Here is an 18,417-nt window from a genome sequence, read left to right as displayed (position 1 = left end):
GCAGAATGATGCAAACGACGTCCTAGCAAAATACACTTGTAGATGACTGCAAAACCACAATTGCTTGCCTATCCCACGTGTACAAAAGCATCTTCCATGCCTCCATTTCCTTCACAGCTTGTTGCTTGCTCGGGCCTCCTGTTGTTGCTGACCCAGCAAGACAGTTAGCGTTCTGGATCCCTCTCTGCACCCACGTGTCATGGGTTGGGTTCCTAAGCAAGGTTGAGTTGCTTTGAAGGCCACGCCCTGATGCCCAAACTGGGACCCCGCCATTAACCCTTTTAAAGCCAACGGCAGCAAAGAATTGTGGTTCTTCAGTGTGATGTCATATTGTCTGTTGGCTGATTGGCCGGGGACTGAAAGGACAGTTTGTGACGTCACGAGCCATGGGAGAGAAGGTGGGACCTGACATTTGTTGAGCGATGTAGGATGAAGAAGCTGCTGCTGCTCCTTTGGGCAGTTGATGCGCTCTGCTTAATCTACGATGATGCAGAGGACACCTGCACGTGAGTGAGGGCCACAGCTGGAAGGGGCCACTCTACTGGGAACATTGGGTTGTCCTGGTGCCCTGGGGCCTCCATACTTCAGCCGGAGTGTGCTGGATGGTTGTTGGAGATGGGTAGAGAAAGCAACAGTGGGAGGTGTGACCTTGAGGTCCTGCTGGGGGTTGTCCCAGAAGTTTTCAGACTGCCATGGTTGGACCCTGGAGGAGGAGGAGGAAGAGGCGGAAAAGACTGGCGGGTGGGGAATCTTTTATATTTCTTTCTACCATTCTTGAGAAGAGTAACAAAGGTGATTAGTGGACTGGAGGCTTAACCTAAAACATAGGAAGGACGGTTGCTGGATTGGGTATGTCTAGCCTGATGAAAAGAAGGACTAGGGATGAGATGATAGCAGCCTTCCAATATCTCAGGGGCTGCTCCAGAGCAGAGGGAGCCCAACTATTCTCCAAAGCCCCTGAGGGCAGCAGGACAACAAGCAATGGGGGGAAACCGATCAAAGAGAGAAGCAACCTAGAAGGAAGGAGGAATCTCCAGATGGTGAGAACAATTCATCAGTGCAACAGCTTCCCTCCAGAAGTTGTGGATGCTCCATCACTGGAGGTTTTCAAGAAGAGATTGGATGACCATTGGAAACAATATGGTGTAGGGTTTCCTGCCTGAGCAGGGGGTTGGACTAGAAGACCTCGGAGGTCCCTTCCAACTCTGTTATTCTATTCTAATAGAAAACTTCCTCCCTCAGAAGTTTCTTCTGAGAAGAACATCGAAAGTTGGGACCTGGGCCTGTTTTCCTCCCCTTTTTTCCCTCCCCCCCCTTTTCCCACTTCCTCTTGAAAAACTGGTGAAAGAAGCTTCTGGGTGAGAAGCTGAATGTTTTCAAAGAAACAAACAAACAAACCCAACAAAGTCCAGTTGTCTTTTGGAGGAAGCACCTTTTGGGACAGCCATGACTTGCGTGATGGAGAATCTCCATAGACACCTTGCAATCTTAGTTCAATTGCCTTCCCAGCTGGTTTCATACATCCGTGTGTGTGTGTGTGTGTGTGTGTGTGTATTTGCTGATGCTCTGCAGGTAGTCCTTAACTTACGACCACAATTGAGCCCAAAATCTCTGCTGCTAAGGGAAACATTTGTTAAGTGGATTTGTTCCATTTTACCCCACTTCTTGCCATGGTTGTTAAGTGAATCGCTACAGTTGTTAATTGAGTTGGATGGCTGTTAAGTGAATCTGGCTTCCCCGTGGACTTCGCTTGTCAGAAGGTCGTAAAAGGGGACCATGTAATCCTCATAAATATGCAACCATCATAAATACGAGTCAGTTGCCAAGCATCTAAATTCCGATCGCGTGACCCATGGGGGATGCTGCAGTGGTCATAAGTGTGAAAACTTAAGCCACTTTTTTCAGTGCCATTGTAACTTCAAATGGTCACCAAGTGAACTGTTGCAAGTCACGGACTACCTGGGCTTAGCCTTGTGTATTATTTGTGCTTGGATGTATAATGTGTTTTATTGGTCTTGTGTATCTGTGACTGCAGGGCCTCTGTGGAGGCCATACGTTCAACCAATCATCCCCACCCCCATCTTTCTTTGCAGGAGGGTGTGTGGTGGCCGTCCACTAGCCATGAGCCATGGCATGTTGCGGATCGTGGGTGGGGTTGATTCCCTGCCAGGAACGTGGCCCTGGGCGGTCAGCTTCCAGTTCCCCACCCGGGAGGGATACCGCCATTTCTGTGCCGGCTCCTTGATCAATTCTCGCTGGGTCATTTCGACGGCGCAATGCTTCCTCATTCAAAAGTGAGTGAAACCCAAAACACCCAAATCACCAAATCAAGCAGAGGGCAGGAGGTCCGGGGTGGGGGTGGTCCCAAGATCAGAAATGGGGACCAGTGTCTCTGGGACAAGTTTTCTCAACTCTTAGAAACTTGAAGAAATGTGCGGACTCCAACTCCCAGCATTCGGCAGTCAGCCAAGCTGGAGTCCGCATTTCTTCAATTTGCCAAGGTTGAGAACTTCCTGCTTCAGAAGTTGTTGTAGTAGCTGGGGAATTCTGGAAGCTGAAGTCCACCTGTCTTCTGGTAGCCAAGGTTGAGAAGTTTCTTGTTGAGATGGTTTCATATTAAAGAGGGATGGAGTGGATGGCTCTTTTTATTTGTTGGACTTAATTTGCACCTTCTTGGACTTGCTGTCAGGATTCCGGATGTTGCCCTCATTAAATCAGGAGCCTCGAGCCAAGCTTCAAAAACTTCGAAGGATTTATTAGGAACAAACATGTCGGCATGACCTGTTTGAAGCCAATTCTGAGACATGTAATTCACTGTCACCCTTGACCCTGTTTTCCCCCCACCCCTTTGGGTGTGTCATAATTCATATTCTCCAACAAAACATGTCCATAGCCAAGAGTTATCAATCACATTCTCCAATTAGGGATTTGCTTGGCAGAATTTCGGTTGCTTAGTTATAATCTTTGCAAGATAAGAATGGAATGCACTTTCTGTTCCAAACTGCTGCAATGGTATTTCAAATTTCTTTCCCCCTCTGCACTTCTGTTTGTGGCAACTCTAAAGCAGGCATAGAAATGTTTTATGGGTTGACACTTGCCTTCTTCCAGACTGGCCCAGTTGACCTTTAAGATAAATTGTATTGCGTCAACTATCTTATCAAGGAGAGATCCAACCTACTTCCACTTTCTGTGAGACATGACCCTCTCCATAACACTTGATCTCTGGATGCCCCCATTCTAAGCATTCAGCACTAGAAGTATGGTTAACACAATGCAACCATCGCTAGAAAGTTGCATGCTTCCAACTTTAAACCAGATTCTACTCAGAATATCTTAAGGACTCTTCTTCAAGAGGAAGAGGTGTAGGAACATTCAAATTTCTAGAGAAAAGTGAGCCACAGAAGATCCCTTTTCAGTCAGAACATAGAACAATAGGGGACCGTGGAGGTCTTCTACCACATGTCTTTTCATGGTGTCCTTTTGGCATTTCAGCCTAGACTCACCATTATTATTGCTTGATTTTCTGGGGCTTTTTAAAAAGACTTTGACTTCTTTTGAGTCTGGGGGCTTTCTTACTGTTCGGACCCAGTTCCCAAACATGGCAAACCCTCTGTGGTTAAATAAATGTTCCCTTTGTTAGGCATGTCAGAAGCCCTAGCAAAAAAGGTTTCTCCTTCACCGCAGACTACCAAGTCTGTCCATCCAGGAGGTGAATAATTATCTGCCACACCTATTCATCTCCGCCCCCTGCCTTTTATCCCCAGAGCTAGGGTGGGGCTTTGCTAGCAGCGGTGGCTCTTCCGGCCCGAGGACCGGCCCATAGATTTCCACTGCTCTCCTCTCCTCTGCCTTCTGTGCATCTGCATGTTAGGCACTGGACCCAGCTGTTCCTCCTCTTCCTCATCAGCCACCTCCTGGGGGCTGTTGACTCTCCATCTGAGGGCTGACAGACGATGGTCTCCGCCTCTATCACTGACAGCTCCATTCCTTCTTCCGCCTCTGAGCTCTCAGGTTGCTGGATGTTGGCCCTGACTCCCACGCCTCCTCCTTCTCCTCCTCCTCCGATTCAGCTGCTGGAAGGGCTGGCGCCCAACAGGCCACAACACTTATGCTTGTCGCCCACTCCCCTCGGCCTAAGAAATAATCTTATTATTAAGCAGTAAGGGGCTTCTTCCATCCAGCAGGTAATGAATGAGAGGCTACGCGATCACCTTGGCAGGTAGATGATTGCTGTTTTTCTTAGAGGAGGAGGAGGAGGAAGGGTCCCTTCTTTCAGCCAAGCCTGAAGTTCTCTTGCTGTTCCTCCTCCTTCCCTGTTGGCATCCCAAGCTCCTAGATTGCAAGGGCTCATGTGGGAATTGTATGGCGAGGTCAAGATCCTGGCAGTTGCCTTCCCCTTCCGAGACATCCTTGGACCTCTTCCCATTTGACCTCGTCTTATCTAACATGTTCTCCTGTCTCCCCTTTCACTCAGGTACCTGAAAGTGGAGTATTTCAGAGTGCAGATTGGGGCCACCCAGCGCTCCAAACCTGGACCTGATGCCCAGAACCGTGTCATCAAGAGGCTGGTGGACCACAAACAATACGACAAGGAGAAACATTTGAATAACATTGCCTTGGTAGAGCTGGACAAGCCCGTGGTTTGCAACGATTATGTCCAGCCCGCCTGCTTGCCGGAGGGAGATCTGGTCATAGACTTGCTCACCCACTGCTATATCTGTGGCTGGGGCATCACAGTCATGGAGAGTGAGAACCTCCCCAAATTAAATAGATTGATACATAAACCCCACCCATCCCTTACCCCGTCCCTATGAACTTTGGGGCTCTTGGCACCCACCGCGTTCGGTTCCCCGAAACCTTGTCAGGCTTGGAGGAAAGACTGAGAGTCACCCAGCCATTGGTCAGGAGCTCTTGAAGGCACCACACCATGGTTTTGGAAAATATTAAAAGCGATGTGGTTCTGAGGTTGAGCACAGGAATATCAGAAAGGAGGCAGGGACAGGAAAAACGGGGCTCTCTGTCCCCCTTAAGGAAACCCCCCCTCTCTGTTAGCATCCTGGGTCCTTGTGAGTGCAGGAAGGAGGACTTTGTCCTACAGTTGACCCAGAGTTTGGCCAAACCTTTGCATGCCTCCCCTTAAAGGTGCGCCACTGCTTTGGGGCACTAGTTCTCTCAGGTTGGGTGATTGGCAGAAGCCAGATGAGCCAAAAATAATATTTTTTTTTTTAAAAAAAAATACTTCTCCTGCATAGGAAAATATTCGGGGGCCAAATATTCGGATATCTTGCAAGAGGCTGAAGTGTCGCTGGTAGCCAGGGATGAGTGCAACAGGTCTGCTCAGTATTCTGCGCTCATTAAAGAGGAGCACCTGTGTGCTGTTTCTGAGGATCCCACCAAGGGCAGCTGCCGGGTAAGTGGGCCGAGGGCAGAGATCTCTTTCCATCGGATCTGGTCTTCAGGTTCTCTCGCCTGGCCTTCTCCAGGATTCAAGAGGCGTCGCAGAGAGACTAATTGTTCAGCAACCCTTCGAAGTTACACTGGTGCTGAGTGAATAATTATAATATAATTATAATATATAATAATGAATGAATGAAAAAAAAAAAAAACAGAACACTTTCCCAAAGATGCTTTTTCCAAAAAGGCAACTAGACTTGGGGTTTTTTTTGTTTGAAAACATGTCGCTTCTCATCCAAGAAGCTTCTTCAGTTCTCACTTCAGTTCTTAATTCTTCATCTAGAACCGAAGAAGCTTCTTGGATGAGAAGTGAAAGGTCTTCAAAGAAAAACCAAGGCAGTCCGGTTGCCTTTTGGACAACCATGATTTGGGCGATGGAGACAACAAAGGGGACTTGTGACTGCTTCCCGTGGCTGCGGCCATCATAGCATCCCTGGGATCGTGTGGTCACAATTCAGGTGCTTGGCAATTGACTCCCAATTATGACACCTGCAGGATCCCATGGTCATGGGATCACTATTTGCAAACTTGATTGCTGACAACAAAGTCCAGGGAGAAGCTGTCGGGAGGTCACAAATGGGTGACCACAACGTGCCCAGTTAGCCCTCTCTGCTAACTCCATCAACTTTGGCAGCCATTTGTCCACTGTTTATAAGGATTTGTAAAGCAGCGTAAAAGTGATGGCTGAGATTCCAGCCTTGTGCACTTGCGTGCATGTGGGTGAAGGGATGCTACACCACCCGGTGAGGTCTCACGCCCCCGTCAGAGCCTGAATCAGTGGAGGAAGGTCAAGGGGGCGGCTTCGTTGGCTTCAGAGGAAAATGAGGAGGAGCAGGTTGAGTCGGGCCAGGGCCTTTCAGGATTGGGATGTCTTGCAGGCAGGAAGGAAGTGGGATAGGAATGACTAAGAGAGGCTAAACAGTAAATATAAGAGACAGAACTCAGGCGATGAGCAATGGCCGCTCCCTCCTGATCTTCGAGCACGGAGAGTGGAGAGAAGGTGAGAACAACACAGTCTGACCCAACTACTCGGGAGCAGAGCGCTCCGACCCTCTTCACAAGGCACACCTGGGGACCGAGACTTAAGGAGAAGGGCGTTTGTCGGGAACAAATGCTGAATTCATGGAGTGTTGAGTGTCAACCTTTGAACTTTCCTGGATTCCTTGCACTCTTTCTGGATTTCTTGCTTTGCAGCCGTGGTGCTCACAGTGTTGGGCTGGACTCCTTGCAGCCAGAGGCTGCTGGAGGGGTGTGTGTGTGTGTGTGTGTGTGTGTGTGTGTGATCACTTTGCTCTTGGAGCGTGGGAAAATTTGGAACAACAAAGGGACGGTTTGAACTGCCATCTGCCTGTGTTATCTCTGTGACATGCCCGGTGTCATCACACCAGTAGTGGGATTCAATTTTTTTTTACTACCGGTTCTTTGGGCGTGGCTTGGTGGGCATGGCAGGGGAAAGATATACTGCAAAATCCCCCTCCCATCCCCACCCCACTGACCTGCTTTCCAGCTCTGTTCTCCTGTTAAGGGCAACCAAAGAAGACCCAGCCGATCAGCTGGGACTCAATGGGAGGCGGAGAATAGATGGGATTGGTGGGACCAGTCAGGGGTGGGATTGGCCGGTTCTCCAAACTACTCAAAATTTCCACCACCGGTTCTGCAGAACCGGTCGTAACTGGCTGAATCCCGCCTCTGCATCACATGATGTGTGTGTTAGGAATAGTTACCTAACAGCTATTTGGGTTGGACAATATATAAACCAGGATAGACATTTTAAAACTGTATCTTTAAGAAAATGCAAAACTGTAATTGGGTGTGGTTTCTCAAACGGCCATAAGATGGAGCCAGAAACCTGGTTTATCTTAATCTTAGTCTCAGAAGAGAGTGTGTCTCAGTGAATCTCTGTTTCCTTCTGTTGGAGAGTATTGCCGTTCTTCCATTTTTCCTAATTGACTGATATTCTGGATTTGACATAAATCTGATACTGAACTGTTTTTGACACTGGACTTTGTTATTGAATTATCCCTGGACTAAAAACTGACTGATTTACCTGTGAATGACTTTGGACTGCTTGTTTTTGAACTTTGCTTAACGTTTCTGGAAGTAAAAACCTACATTTACTGTACAGTGCATCTGTGTGCTGCGTATGTGTATTATTCAAACACTACTCTCAAATACGTCTCCCTGTATGCGCTCATTCTCCTAACGGGGAATTACCTCACCAGTGTGTCTTCTTCCTCTTTCCTGCAGGGCGATGGCGGTGGGCCCCTGATGTGCAGGCAGTCCCATACCGAGCGCTACTGGCTGATCGGTCTTAACAGCTGGGGCACCAGCTGCTCGACCGGCAAAGTCCCCGGAGTCTTCACCTCCACCCAGTTCTTTCTCACCTGGATCAAGGATATCCTGGCGAACCCCCCCGTCTCTGGCCTTTCTCCTCCATTCAGACCAACCACCCCCCGCACCCCCACCCCTCCACCCCCCAGCCGCTTCACGGGAGCCTATTACCTCGACCCCATTTACAAAAAAGTCAACGGGATGCTAGTTGGGTACTTCCCCGAAGCCAACACCTACAGCCTTCCAACGCGCCAGTGGAGACCGGCGGTCCGGCGCACCACCTGGCCCTGGTACACAGGTCCCCGGAGGACATTTGCACCCTTCACCTTCTACCCGTTGACAACGCGGTGGCCTACTCCCACTACTGCCTTCGTGGGCTGGGGCAAGGGGCCCAGTATAATTTACAGGCTGCCCAGGAGAAGGTTCACGGCTGTTCCTCACACCACACATTTTCGCTGGTCTAGGCCTCAATACTGGAACAGGCCCAAGTTTTAAGGAAACCAGGGACTTCCATCCCCATCATGGCCCAGAAGAAGCCTCCACAACCAGTGTCTTTCTGGTGTAATCCCTACCACCCAGATCCTGAACTTCTGACAACAACCTGCATCCTACTTTTGATTCACCCCGTATTTTATCCTTTATCAGATTTCTGTAGCCACTTTTATAAATGTACCATTTGAAGCAGAGTTGGCACCCAGCTCCTGGCCCAAGCACCACACAGCAGCTAAATTTTGGAAGGCTTAAGAACACGGCTGCCAACTTTCTCCATGAGCCCAGAGAAGATCCTCAGGCAACCTCAGGGTGTAAATGGCGGGTTTCAGGCCCAGGAGACAAAACATCTAACCAGCCTGAACTCCCATTTCTGGAAGGAGAAGACCTCCATCAGACCTCCCCCATGGCTTCCCACCATCACCTTGGTTGGCTGAGCTCCAATGAATCCTGGCAGATGTTCTCCTGTAAAAACACACCCAAAATAAAGTGTTTCCTTCTAGAAAATATCTCTGATTTATTTCACAGTAGGAACGCTAAGATGCTTCAGCCGGCAGGACCTATATCATTGTGCAGCTGGGATTGAAGAGTAGTTGTCCATCCTGGCCAGAGATTGGAGATATCTACTGAGAAAGGAAATCAGAATATTTGCATAAAGTGATTTTTTGGGGGGCAGAAAAGCCTTTAAAAAAAAAAGTGTTAAATGTTATGAATACTGTTTAAAGTTTGGAAAAATGCTGGCCAGGGCCCTGTTTCCCTGGGGCAAGAAAGAGCTCAGGTTTTTCAACCTCGTGCAGACTTCAACTCCCAGAATTCCCCAGCCAGCCAGCACTGAAGCCATATTTATGACACATGGAATTTCTAGAAATTCAGAGGAAAGAATCCTTATGTTTCAGTGCTGGCTGGAGAATTCTCAGAGTTGAAGTCCACAAATCTTCAGGTTGCCAAGGTTGAAAACCCTCTGGTTTCTAAGTTGTCATGCTGACTGGGGAATTCTGGTTCCTTCCTTCCTTCCTTCCTTCCTTCCTTCCTTCCTTCCTTCCTTCCTTCCTTCCTTCCTTCCTTCCTCCCTCCCTCCCTCCCTCCCTCCCTCCCTCCTCTTTCTTTCTTTCTTTCTTTCTTTCTTTCTTTCTTTCTTTCTTCCTTCCTTCCTCCTTCCTTCCTTCCTTCCTTCCTTCCTTTCTTTCTTTCTTTTTCTTTCTTTCTTTCTTTCTTTCTTTCTTTCTTTCTTTCTTTCTTTCTTTCTTTCTTTCTTTCTTTCTTTCTTTTTTTTCCTTCCTTCCTTTTTTCTTCCTTCCTTCCTTCCTTCCTTCCTTTCTTTTCTTCTTCCTTCCTTCCTTCCTTTCTTTCTTCCTTTTCTTTCTTTCTCTTTTTCCTTCCTTCCTTCCTCCTTCCCTCCCTCCTTTCCTCCCTCCCTCCCTTCCTTTCTCCCAAAGACTAAAAGACATAAAATCATTTTTAAAAACATTAAAAAACCCAACCTGTTAAAACCTAAACCTTTCAAAACAACGGTCTTCCGGTTTGTTGGCTTCGCGAGCGACAGGAATTTGCGACTCTGAGCGATCCCTGCCGCGCTAGCCGCTTTTGGTGCTCCGATCCGGATGGGTCCGGAGCTAGGCTACCCTGCAGGAGTAGCTGAAGATAGGGGGGATCCAGAGAGGGGTTTGGGGGTGTTGCAGACCCCCTCCCCGGCCGGCAGAACCCCCTTTTCCCAAGACAGTGCAGCGGCGGTCCGCAATGGCCGCCACAAAGAAGCCGGCAGCTGGGCAAGTATGCGCAGGAGGAAGAGGAGAAAGCTTTTAAGAGTGAAAGTTTTCTTGGTTGATCCAGGACTCTAAGATACATTTAATATAATTCCTGGAAATGATGGCTTTTTGGATTATTCTTTCCACAAGAGAAAATAAGCGGCAATTTTGAGGTGCTGAAAGGAAAGTTTATTCTCCCTCCCGATGGAATTAATAAGTGGATATTGAGAAACCTGTTTTTTTCAGGTAAAACTAGCTTTATGGGATAAGTCGGAAGGGAGAGGACAAAAAATATATTCATCTGGTTTGATTTTGTTGGAGGAGATGCCTTAAGGATTTGAAGACAGAAATAGAACTCCAATAAGGCTTCAAAATACAGATTTGGACTTTCTTTTTTCTTTTGTCTGATACTACCCCTGGAAGAGAAAGGGAGAATTTTGTCTTGGCTTGGATTGATCGAGGATTGTGGATTTTGGGATTGTTTTACTTTTTTTTGAAATATCTTGGTGGTGTAAGAAGAAAGAGGGAAAAAAGAAAAGAAAAGAAAAGAAAAGATCTATAATGGCTCTTTCTTTTGAGGAACTGAGGGAAGAATATGAGCAAACAAAAGCAGCCGGTAAAGATGGTATGGAAAAAGCCTTCCTATTTTTAGAAATGGCGCTGGTTAACTATCAACAAACAATACAACAGATGGAGGCAGAAGAACAACAAGAAGAAGAAGACGAAGACGCCATCTTTAATTAATTCCAAAATTTAACTAAGAAAGAAGGAAGGAAGAAAGCGAGGAAAATGAAGGACTTAAGATCTAAAAAAACATTTAAGAAAGAGAAAAATAAGATGCAAAATAAATATAATGATAGTAAACAAAAGAAAAAGGGAACACAACAGAGAAGGGATGCCAGCAAGGCAGAGGCTAGAAGAAGTGGGGCTAGGAAGATTTGGTGGGGAAGAAAGAAAGGGGAAAGGCGGAGAAAAGCCACAAAGTTTTGAAATTAGATGGGAAAAGAGGAATTTTTTTTAGGGACAAAGGGTAAAGTACAATTTCCTTAAAAAAGATTTTGCAAGGTACATAAGATGGTATTGTAACATCTGTATTAGAAATAGAAAATTAGAATGGCTTAAGAGTTAATAAGAAATTAAAATGTTGAAATGTTTAATAATGATTGATTTTAAAACGTAATAAAATATTAAAGGGAAAGGCAATGGGAATGTTATAAGATTTAATATTTAGATTTATTACTTAACTATGTATTTAATCATTTTGGATTTATTACTCTGTTTTTATTGTTATTAAAAGAAAAAAATTAGTAGATAGAATGTACCAAGCAGAATCAGATTGGGTATTAGGTGTTATTTCAAATGTTAATCTAATTAATTTAGGGGGAGGATAGAAAGACATCATACTCTGATTAGTGATTTCAGGAGAAATTCTTTTTTTTTTTTTCATTATAAGGAATGAGATAGAGGGATAATAAAGAATGGGCAAAAGATACAAATATAATGATTTAAATTAAGATGGATTAAATAAGATAGAATTATGAAGAGTGAAATGTGTGGAGAAGTTTATATAGAAGATATAGAATGGTAAACAAAATAGGTAATGATATGTAAGATGAGCATGAATATAATTGAAGCCCATATAAAGAGAGGTACCTGGGGCCAAGTTACTTTCCTAAAAGATTTTTTTATATGTTTGTTTGTTGTGTGTTTATGTTTTTGAGAGTATTAATAAAACCTTGTAGAAATACAGAATGAGAATAATGGTAATCAAGTCAGAAAGAAATAGATGAAATAATAATAGTGAAATTGAATAAGAGTAAAGAGAAGTAAAGAGAAATTGGATAAGAGGTATTTTTATGCTCATATGGAAATGGCTTAAAATAGAATTGTATTGTATAAAATAAGGTTTTATCTGACTTGTAAAATTTATAATGGAAAAAGGTTCAAATATGTAATGGTTGATGATGATTTGTTTGTCTTTGAAATTAATAAAATTTGCTTAAAAAAAAACACCTTTCAAAACAACATGAATCTGGCACCTAATATGCCATCTAATCTTCTCCTAGAGCTTGAGAGAAAACCCAGGTCTTTTTAGGTTTCACAGAAGGCTACTGAATAACCGGGAGCGAGCAATGCTTTATTTCAACAAAGTTTAATAAAGCTGATGCTTTATTTCAGCAAAACGTGTTTATCAGTGATTGCACATGACCTCTGTAGATGTTTAAAGATATAAATAAGCACCCTTCTCAATAGACAAGGACATACATTCAATTTTGCAGCGACTAAGGTTGTCGGCCAAGCAGGGACAAAAACAGCTAGGGAAGTAATTGAAGCCTGGGAAATGGGCCCCTCGTCAGTCCACAGGAATTCTGATTTAACATCAGCTGACCAGGTACTTGCGGGGGGAGGGCTTGGCAGCACGAAAAGCAGTCAATCAGTGGCCATCAACACACCAATCAACCAATAGGAAGGCACCACATCAATACGACTCATAGAATAGTCCAAAGAACCTATTCTGGAAGAGAGACGTTCCCTTAGGATGGGTTCCAGCGTGAGTCCAAGAGCTCAGAAGAGTAAACTTCCGGTCCCGCTGACAGATCCAGATCGGATCCTGTAATATTATCCTGGGAAATGTATATTTGCCTTCCTTCTTCCCTCCTGCCTGCCATTTCTGTCCTGCTGCCCCTACAGGGAGGACCACGAATGATGGGTGCCTCTCAAGAGAACCTCCCGAAATGCAGACCAGGTCGTGCCTAGCCGCTCTTTCCATCATGCACCTTTGTCTCTACCGTCATCTGGGCCAGAGGTTCCAAGGCTTTTGGAAGGAGACCAATGCTGGCTTGGAGCTGGTGCATTCTGTGTGAGGTCATACTGCCCGGGTGCTGATTGGCTGCAATCGAGCTGGGTGCGCTTATGACGTCACGGCCGGTGGGAGAATGCGGCAATCAGAGGAGCCTCTGGGGCCATCAAGAGGATGAGATGCATCCTCCTTCCACTCCAGATTCTGGCAACCGTCTGGCCCACTCACACCATAGTTGATACTTGCGAGTAAGTAAGTGAGAAGAAGGGGAAAGGAGGGATGGGCCCGAACCAGGAAGGGTTCCAAGAGGCAACCCTTGGAAAGGGGCTTCCAAGGAGAAGAAAGGAGGGCATGTGGGGGGAAGGGCCAAGCACCATCTTGGCTAGCGTGGTTAGGGTTATAGAGCTGTGGTGGCCTAGTGGTTAGAATGCAGTAATTCAGGCTAATTCTGCCAACTGCCAGGAGTTTGATCTTGACCGGCTCAAGGTTGATTCAACCTTCCATCCTTCCAAAGTAAGTGAGTAAAATGAGGATCCATATTGGTGGGAGCAAGATGGTGACCCTGTAAACCACTTAGAGGGGCTGTAAAGCACTGTGAAGTGCTATTGCTAAGTGGGAAGGAAGGAAGGCAGGAAGGCAGGCAGGCAGGCAGGCAAGGAAGGAAGGAAGGAAGGAAGGAAGGAAGGAAGGAAGGAAGGAAGGAAGGAAGGAAGGAAGGAAGGAAGGAAGGAAGGAAGGAAGGAAGGGCCATGGTGGCACAGTAGTTGGAATGCAACATTGCAGGCTAATTCTGCCCACTGCCAGCAGTTCAATCCTGACCAGCTCAAGGTTAACTCAGCCTTCCATCCTTTCAAAGTCAGTAAAATGAGGACCCAGGTTGTTGGGGACAAGATGGTGACTCTGTAAACCGCTTAGAGGGGGTTGTAAAGCACCGTGAAGTGCAATATACATCTAAGGGTTATTGCTATTTCTTTGCTCCTTCCTTCCTTCCTTCCTTCCTTCCTTCCTTCCTTCCTTCCTTCCTTCCTTCCTTCCTTCCTTCCTTCCTTCCTTCCTTCCTTCCTTCCTTCCTTCCTTCCTTCCTTCCTTCCTTCTTGTTAGAATGTAGTATTGCAAGCTGACTCTGCCCACTGCTAAGAGTTCAATCCTGACCAGTTCAGGTTGACTCAGCCTCCCGTCCTTCTGAGGTCAGCAAAACGAGGACCCAGATTGCTGGGGGCAAGAGGCTAACGGTGTAAACTGAGTGCTGTAAAGCACCGTGAAGTGGCGTGTCAGTCTAAGTGCCCTTGCTACTAGCTGCAGAGAGGTGGGGGGCACCTGGGCTGATGGTCACCATCCTGCTGCTAGTCAGGGATCCATGCTCGTTTCTCCATCCAGTGTTTGCGGAAGGCACCCCTTGGTGCTGAGACATGGGCGAAGTGAGCAAGTGGTGGGCGGAGCCGATTCCCAGCCTGGGGCGTGGCCTTGGGTCGTCAGCCTGCAGCTCCCCACGATAACAGGACACAAGCACAGCTGCGGAGGCTCCCTCGTTTCTGGCCGGTGGATTCTAACTGCGGCCCACTGCTTCCAAAACAAAAGGTGAGACCTTCCCAGGTGGTGATGGCACCAAGCTCCAGAAGGGGAAGGACCTCTCAGAGGGATGGGTTTCATAGTGGAGTCCAAGGGGAGGGAAAGGTTAGGGGACTGGAGGCTAAAACATATGAAGAACGGTTGCTGGAATTGGGTATGTCTAGTCTAGTGAAAAGAAGGACCAGGGTGACATTAGTAGTCTTCTAATAGTTGAGGGGCTGCCCCAAAGAAGAGGGGCTCAAAGATGGGAAGATGGGATCCTACCTTGGTCCATTAACCCCCTCCAGAATGACAAGTTCCTGTTTGGGCCCTAGGCCAGTTGCCAGAGTTGGGTCTTCGGGACTCTTCGGAAAGGCAAAATGATGGGTGTGAATACTTACTTGTGTGTCAACTCGTAAAGCATTGGTATGATTGTTTTTGAGTTGCCATAAGCAGGTGGGGGGGGGGAACCTGAAGGAGAAGTACAGCCATTCAAACCAGAAGTAGATTCGACACTTAACTTACAAAGATTGTAGCATAGGCTACCAGATCTTCTGCCCGTGAAAATCCTTCATTGGAGAATGTGATTGATGACACCAGCCCATGAAGGTGCTTCATTGGACAATCCAATTTATGACACACCCAGGGAAGAGGGAAGAAATACAGGGTCACAGGTGACCATAAATTACATGTGGCAGAGTTGGCTTCATATGGGTCAATGCTGACAGGTTGCTCCTAATAAAAACTTTTGCATTCTTTTGAAGCTTGGCTCGAGGCTCATGATTAAATTAGGACAATTGGTGGAATCCTGACAACTTGAGTGATTGACTCGAAGGAAACAGTCTTGAAGGAAAACAAAGTCCAGTTGCCTTTTGAAAAGAAAAAAAAGCTCTTTTGGGACCTACCTGTCAAAGTGTCAGAAAGAGCTGACCCAGCATCTCTCCCCAGGGACCTTCCGCACTGGCGTGCGGTGATTGGCGCATGGAAGCTTTCTTCACTCAGTTCCGAGGTCCACGTGCGCTACATCAAGCGGATCATCATCCACGAGGACTACCAGAGGAGCACTGAGACCAGTGACATCGCTCTGATGGAGCTGGACCAGCCGGTGAAGTGCAGCGACTACATCCAGCCGGCTTGCTTGCCTGACATGACCGTCACCGTCTCTCTCCTGAGCCACTGCTACATCAGTGGCTGGGGCATCCTCGGGAAAGCTGGTGAGAAGCCCTCCTCTGTGCCACATGGGCTCGGGCACCTCGCCCCGCCTTAGAAGCCCAACCCTAGGAAAGGCCTTCCTTTGCTCTCCCCCTGTGGGACTCAACAACAGCCGCATCCTTCACCTTGGCAGCTTCTGTGCTCCTGCACAGGTGGCATTTTCCTGCCGGGTGCTGAGGGTATGGCTGGGTGGCATTGAAATGCCATTCTGTGATACTAATTCATGGTGGAGGCATTTGTGGAATCCGGAGCTCCTTTAGAAGCTCAGAGTGAGTGTTGTCTGCACTCACAACGTGGCTGCCAAGGAGACTTCCCAGCTCTTTGCAGTTTGCCAACTTCTGATGCATCATCACCACCGTCATCATCATCATCTGCTTGGAATCATTTTGGGTTTTGCCAGTGCTGCCTCTTCTCTCCTTTCTTCTTCTCTCTTCTCTCTTCTCCTTCCTTCCTCCCTCTTCTCTCCTTTCTTCTTTTCCTCTCCTCTTTGAATCAATGCAACTAAGCCCTTCTCTTTTCTTCTCTCCTTCCATCTCTCCCTTCTTCTCTTTTCTCCTTCCATTCTTTCTTCCATCTCTCCCTTCTTCTCTTCTCTCCTTCCATTCTTCTTCCTTCTATCTCTCCCTTCTCTTCTCTCCTTCCATTCTTCTTCCTTCCATCTCTCCTTCTCTCTTCTCTTCCTCTTCTCTTCCTCTTCTCTTCTCTCTTCTCTTCTCCCTTCCATTTTTCTTTTCTCTCATCTCTCCCTCCTTCTCTTCTCTTCTCTTCCCTCCCCTCCTCTTCTCCCCTCCCCTTCTCCCCTCCCCTCCCCTCTCGCCATTCAAATCCTTGATGTTTTCTTGCCTTTTCATTGTCTTCTTCTTTTGTTTTCCTCTTTTCTTCACCTTTCCTTTCCTTCTCTTCTCCCATCTCCCGGCCTCAAGGAGACTCCCCACCCACCCTTCAAGGCCACCTAGGATAACCTGAGGGATGCTGGCCCTTAAATCCCTTGGGGCCCACCAGCGCCAAGCCCCTGCTGCTCCCACCCAGGAAGGCCCTGCCTGAAAGCCCCCTGGGAGGAAGGGGGAAATGGGGCTGCGTCTCCTGAGCAGCTGCTTTCCATTTCAGCAGTCAGGGAGGTGACCGACGTCATGCACGAAGTGAGGGTCAACCGCTTCTCAGTGGCTCAGTGCAACAGCAGCGGCTGGTACAACGGGGCCATCGAGGAACACACCCTCTGTGCAGGTTACGAGGAAGGAGGAGCTGATATCTGCCAGGTAAGGCCCCCTGTGGAACACTTGTCTGAAATGGTACAGGTTCTCCTGCTTGACCAGGGGGCTGGACTAGCACAGGGGTCTCCAACCTTGGCAACTTTAAGCCTGGAGGACTTCAGCTCCCAGAATTCCCCAGCCAGCTTGGGAGTGTCATCAATCAGATTCTCCAATGAAGCACCTTCACGGGCCAGGTGTCATCCATCACGTTCTCCAGGGAAGGAATTTCACAGTCAGAAGATCCAGTAGCCTAGCTACAATCTTTGGAAGATAAAAGTGGGATGCGCTTCTGGTTTTACTGCCACTCTGCTCCTTCGGATTCTCCCCCCCCCCCTTTTATGGCAACTTGAAAACAGGAATATTAGGAATATTTTACAGGTTGACAGTCTGCCCCTTGTACACCCTTGTCTGGATTGCCTCTGGAGTTGATGATCATCTAACTCCCCTCCCACCATACTCTTCCTCCTTTGGTGGTTTCCTTGTTTGGTTTCAAGTGTGAGACCGACCCTCACTCCTCTCCCCTTACCTGTGTTTTTGTTCCAGGGAGACAGCGGCGGCCCCCTCATGTGCCAGGAAGATGGCTCTCAACCCTTCTGGATCATTGGCATCACAAGCTGGGGGCAGGGCTGTGGGAAAGTGCACAAGCCGGGTGTCTACACTGACACACAACACTTCTACCCATGGATAAAGCAGCTGGCGGGCCCAATGCCCCAGCCCCCTCCCACGCCCATGCCCATGCCCACAGTCAGGGTTCCACTCCAGAATGAATCCACTTCTCACCCCAGCTCTTCCACCCAAACCTCCCCTTCAACTCCCGAAGCCACCAAAACCCCAACAGGACCCTCAGCTCCGTTGCCAACCACTGCTCAAAAACGGCCTTTAGTTTTCTTCTGGCCTCCAAACACGGTGCCCTCTCTGCTTTGGCCCAAAACACAACCTTTGTCCCGGTCCACCTCCGAAGTCCCATCGAAGCCCACAAGCCAACCTCACTCCGGATCTCCAGGCACGTTCCAAATTGAAGTCCTCTTTGAAACCACCCAAGCGCCATCTTCACCTCCTGCCAGACCTTCATCTTCTCCTCCAACTCACACAACGTCTCAGGTCCTGTCATCTTTGTCTTCCTCTCATGCCAAAGTGCTACCTGCATCCACAGTTCAACCTGAGGCCACTCCTCTGTTTGAAATTGAAATAATATCTGAGCCAATATCCAAATCTCCACCTCAGCCTCCATCTCCGTCTAAAGTCCCTTCTCTGCTTGCATCTATAATTGAATCCGCACTGCAAACGTCACCTCAACCTTCATCTCCAACTTCACCTCAACCTTCATCTCCAACTTCACCTCAACCTTCATCTCCAACTTCACCTCAAACTTCTTCTCCAACTTCACTTCAACCTTCATCTCAAACTTCACCTCAAACTTCTTCTCCAACTTCACCTCAACCTTCACCTCCAACTTCACCTCCAACTTCACCTCCAACTTCATCTCCAACTTCACCTCAAACTTCTTCTCCAACTTCACCTCAACCTTTATCTTCAACTTCAACCACGTCTGAAACCTCAGCTCCCACAACATCCCAGGTCCTGTCCT

The 18,417-nt window shown here is 47.5% G+C and overlaps 1 protein-coding gene across 1 annotated transcript; it reads left to right on the top strand.

Moving 5' to 3' along the window:
- Nucleotides 1-429: 429 nt before the first annotated feature.
- Nucleotides 430-17,992, top strand: LOC113427777 (transmembrane protease serine 9-like). The gene is made up of 9 exons (XM_087969168.1): nt 430-506; nt 4,475-4,746; nt 5,253-5,410; nt 7,702-8,179; nt 12,711-12,879; nt 15,370-15,581; nt 16,687-16,835; nt 17,373-17,573; nt 17,894-17,992. The coding sequence occupies exons 1-9, from the start codon at nt 430-432 to the stop codon at nt 17,990-17,992; spliced, it is 1,815 nt and encodes a 604-aa protein (XP_087825294.1).
- The last annotated feature ends 425 nt before the right edge of the window (nt 17,993-18,417 follow it).

Source organism: Notechis scutatus, chromosome 6 (genome assembly GCF_049901735.1).
Source record: "Notechis scutatus isolate UNSWTSFEM ecotype Mainland chromosome 6, rNotScu1.2, whole genome shotgun sequence".
NCBI classification, from domain to species: domain Eukaryota; kingdom Metazoa; phylum Chordata; class Lepidosauria; order Squamata; family Elapidae; genus Notechis; species Notechis scutatus.
This window is presented reverse-complemented; position numbering and strand designations above follow the sequence as displayed.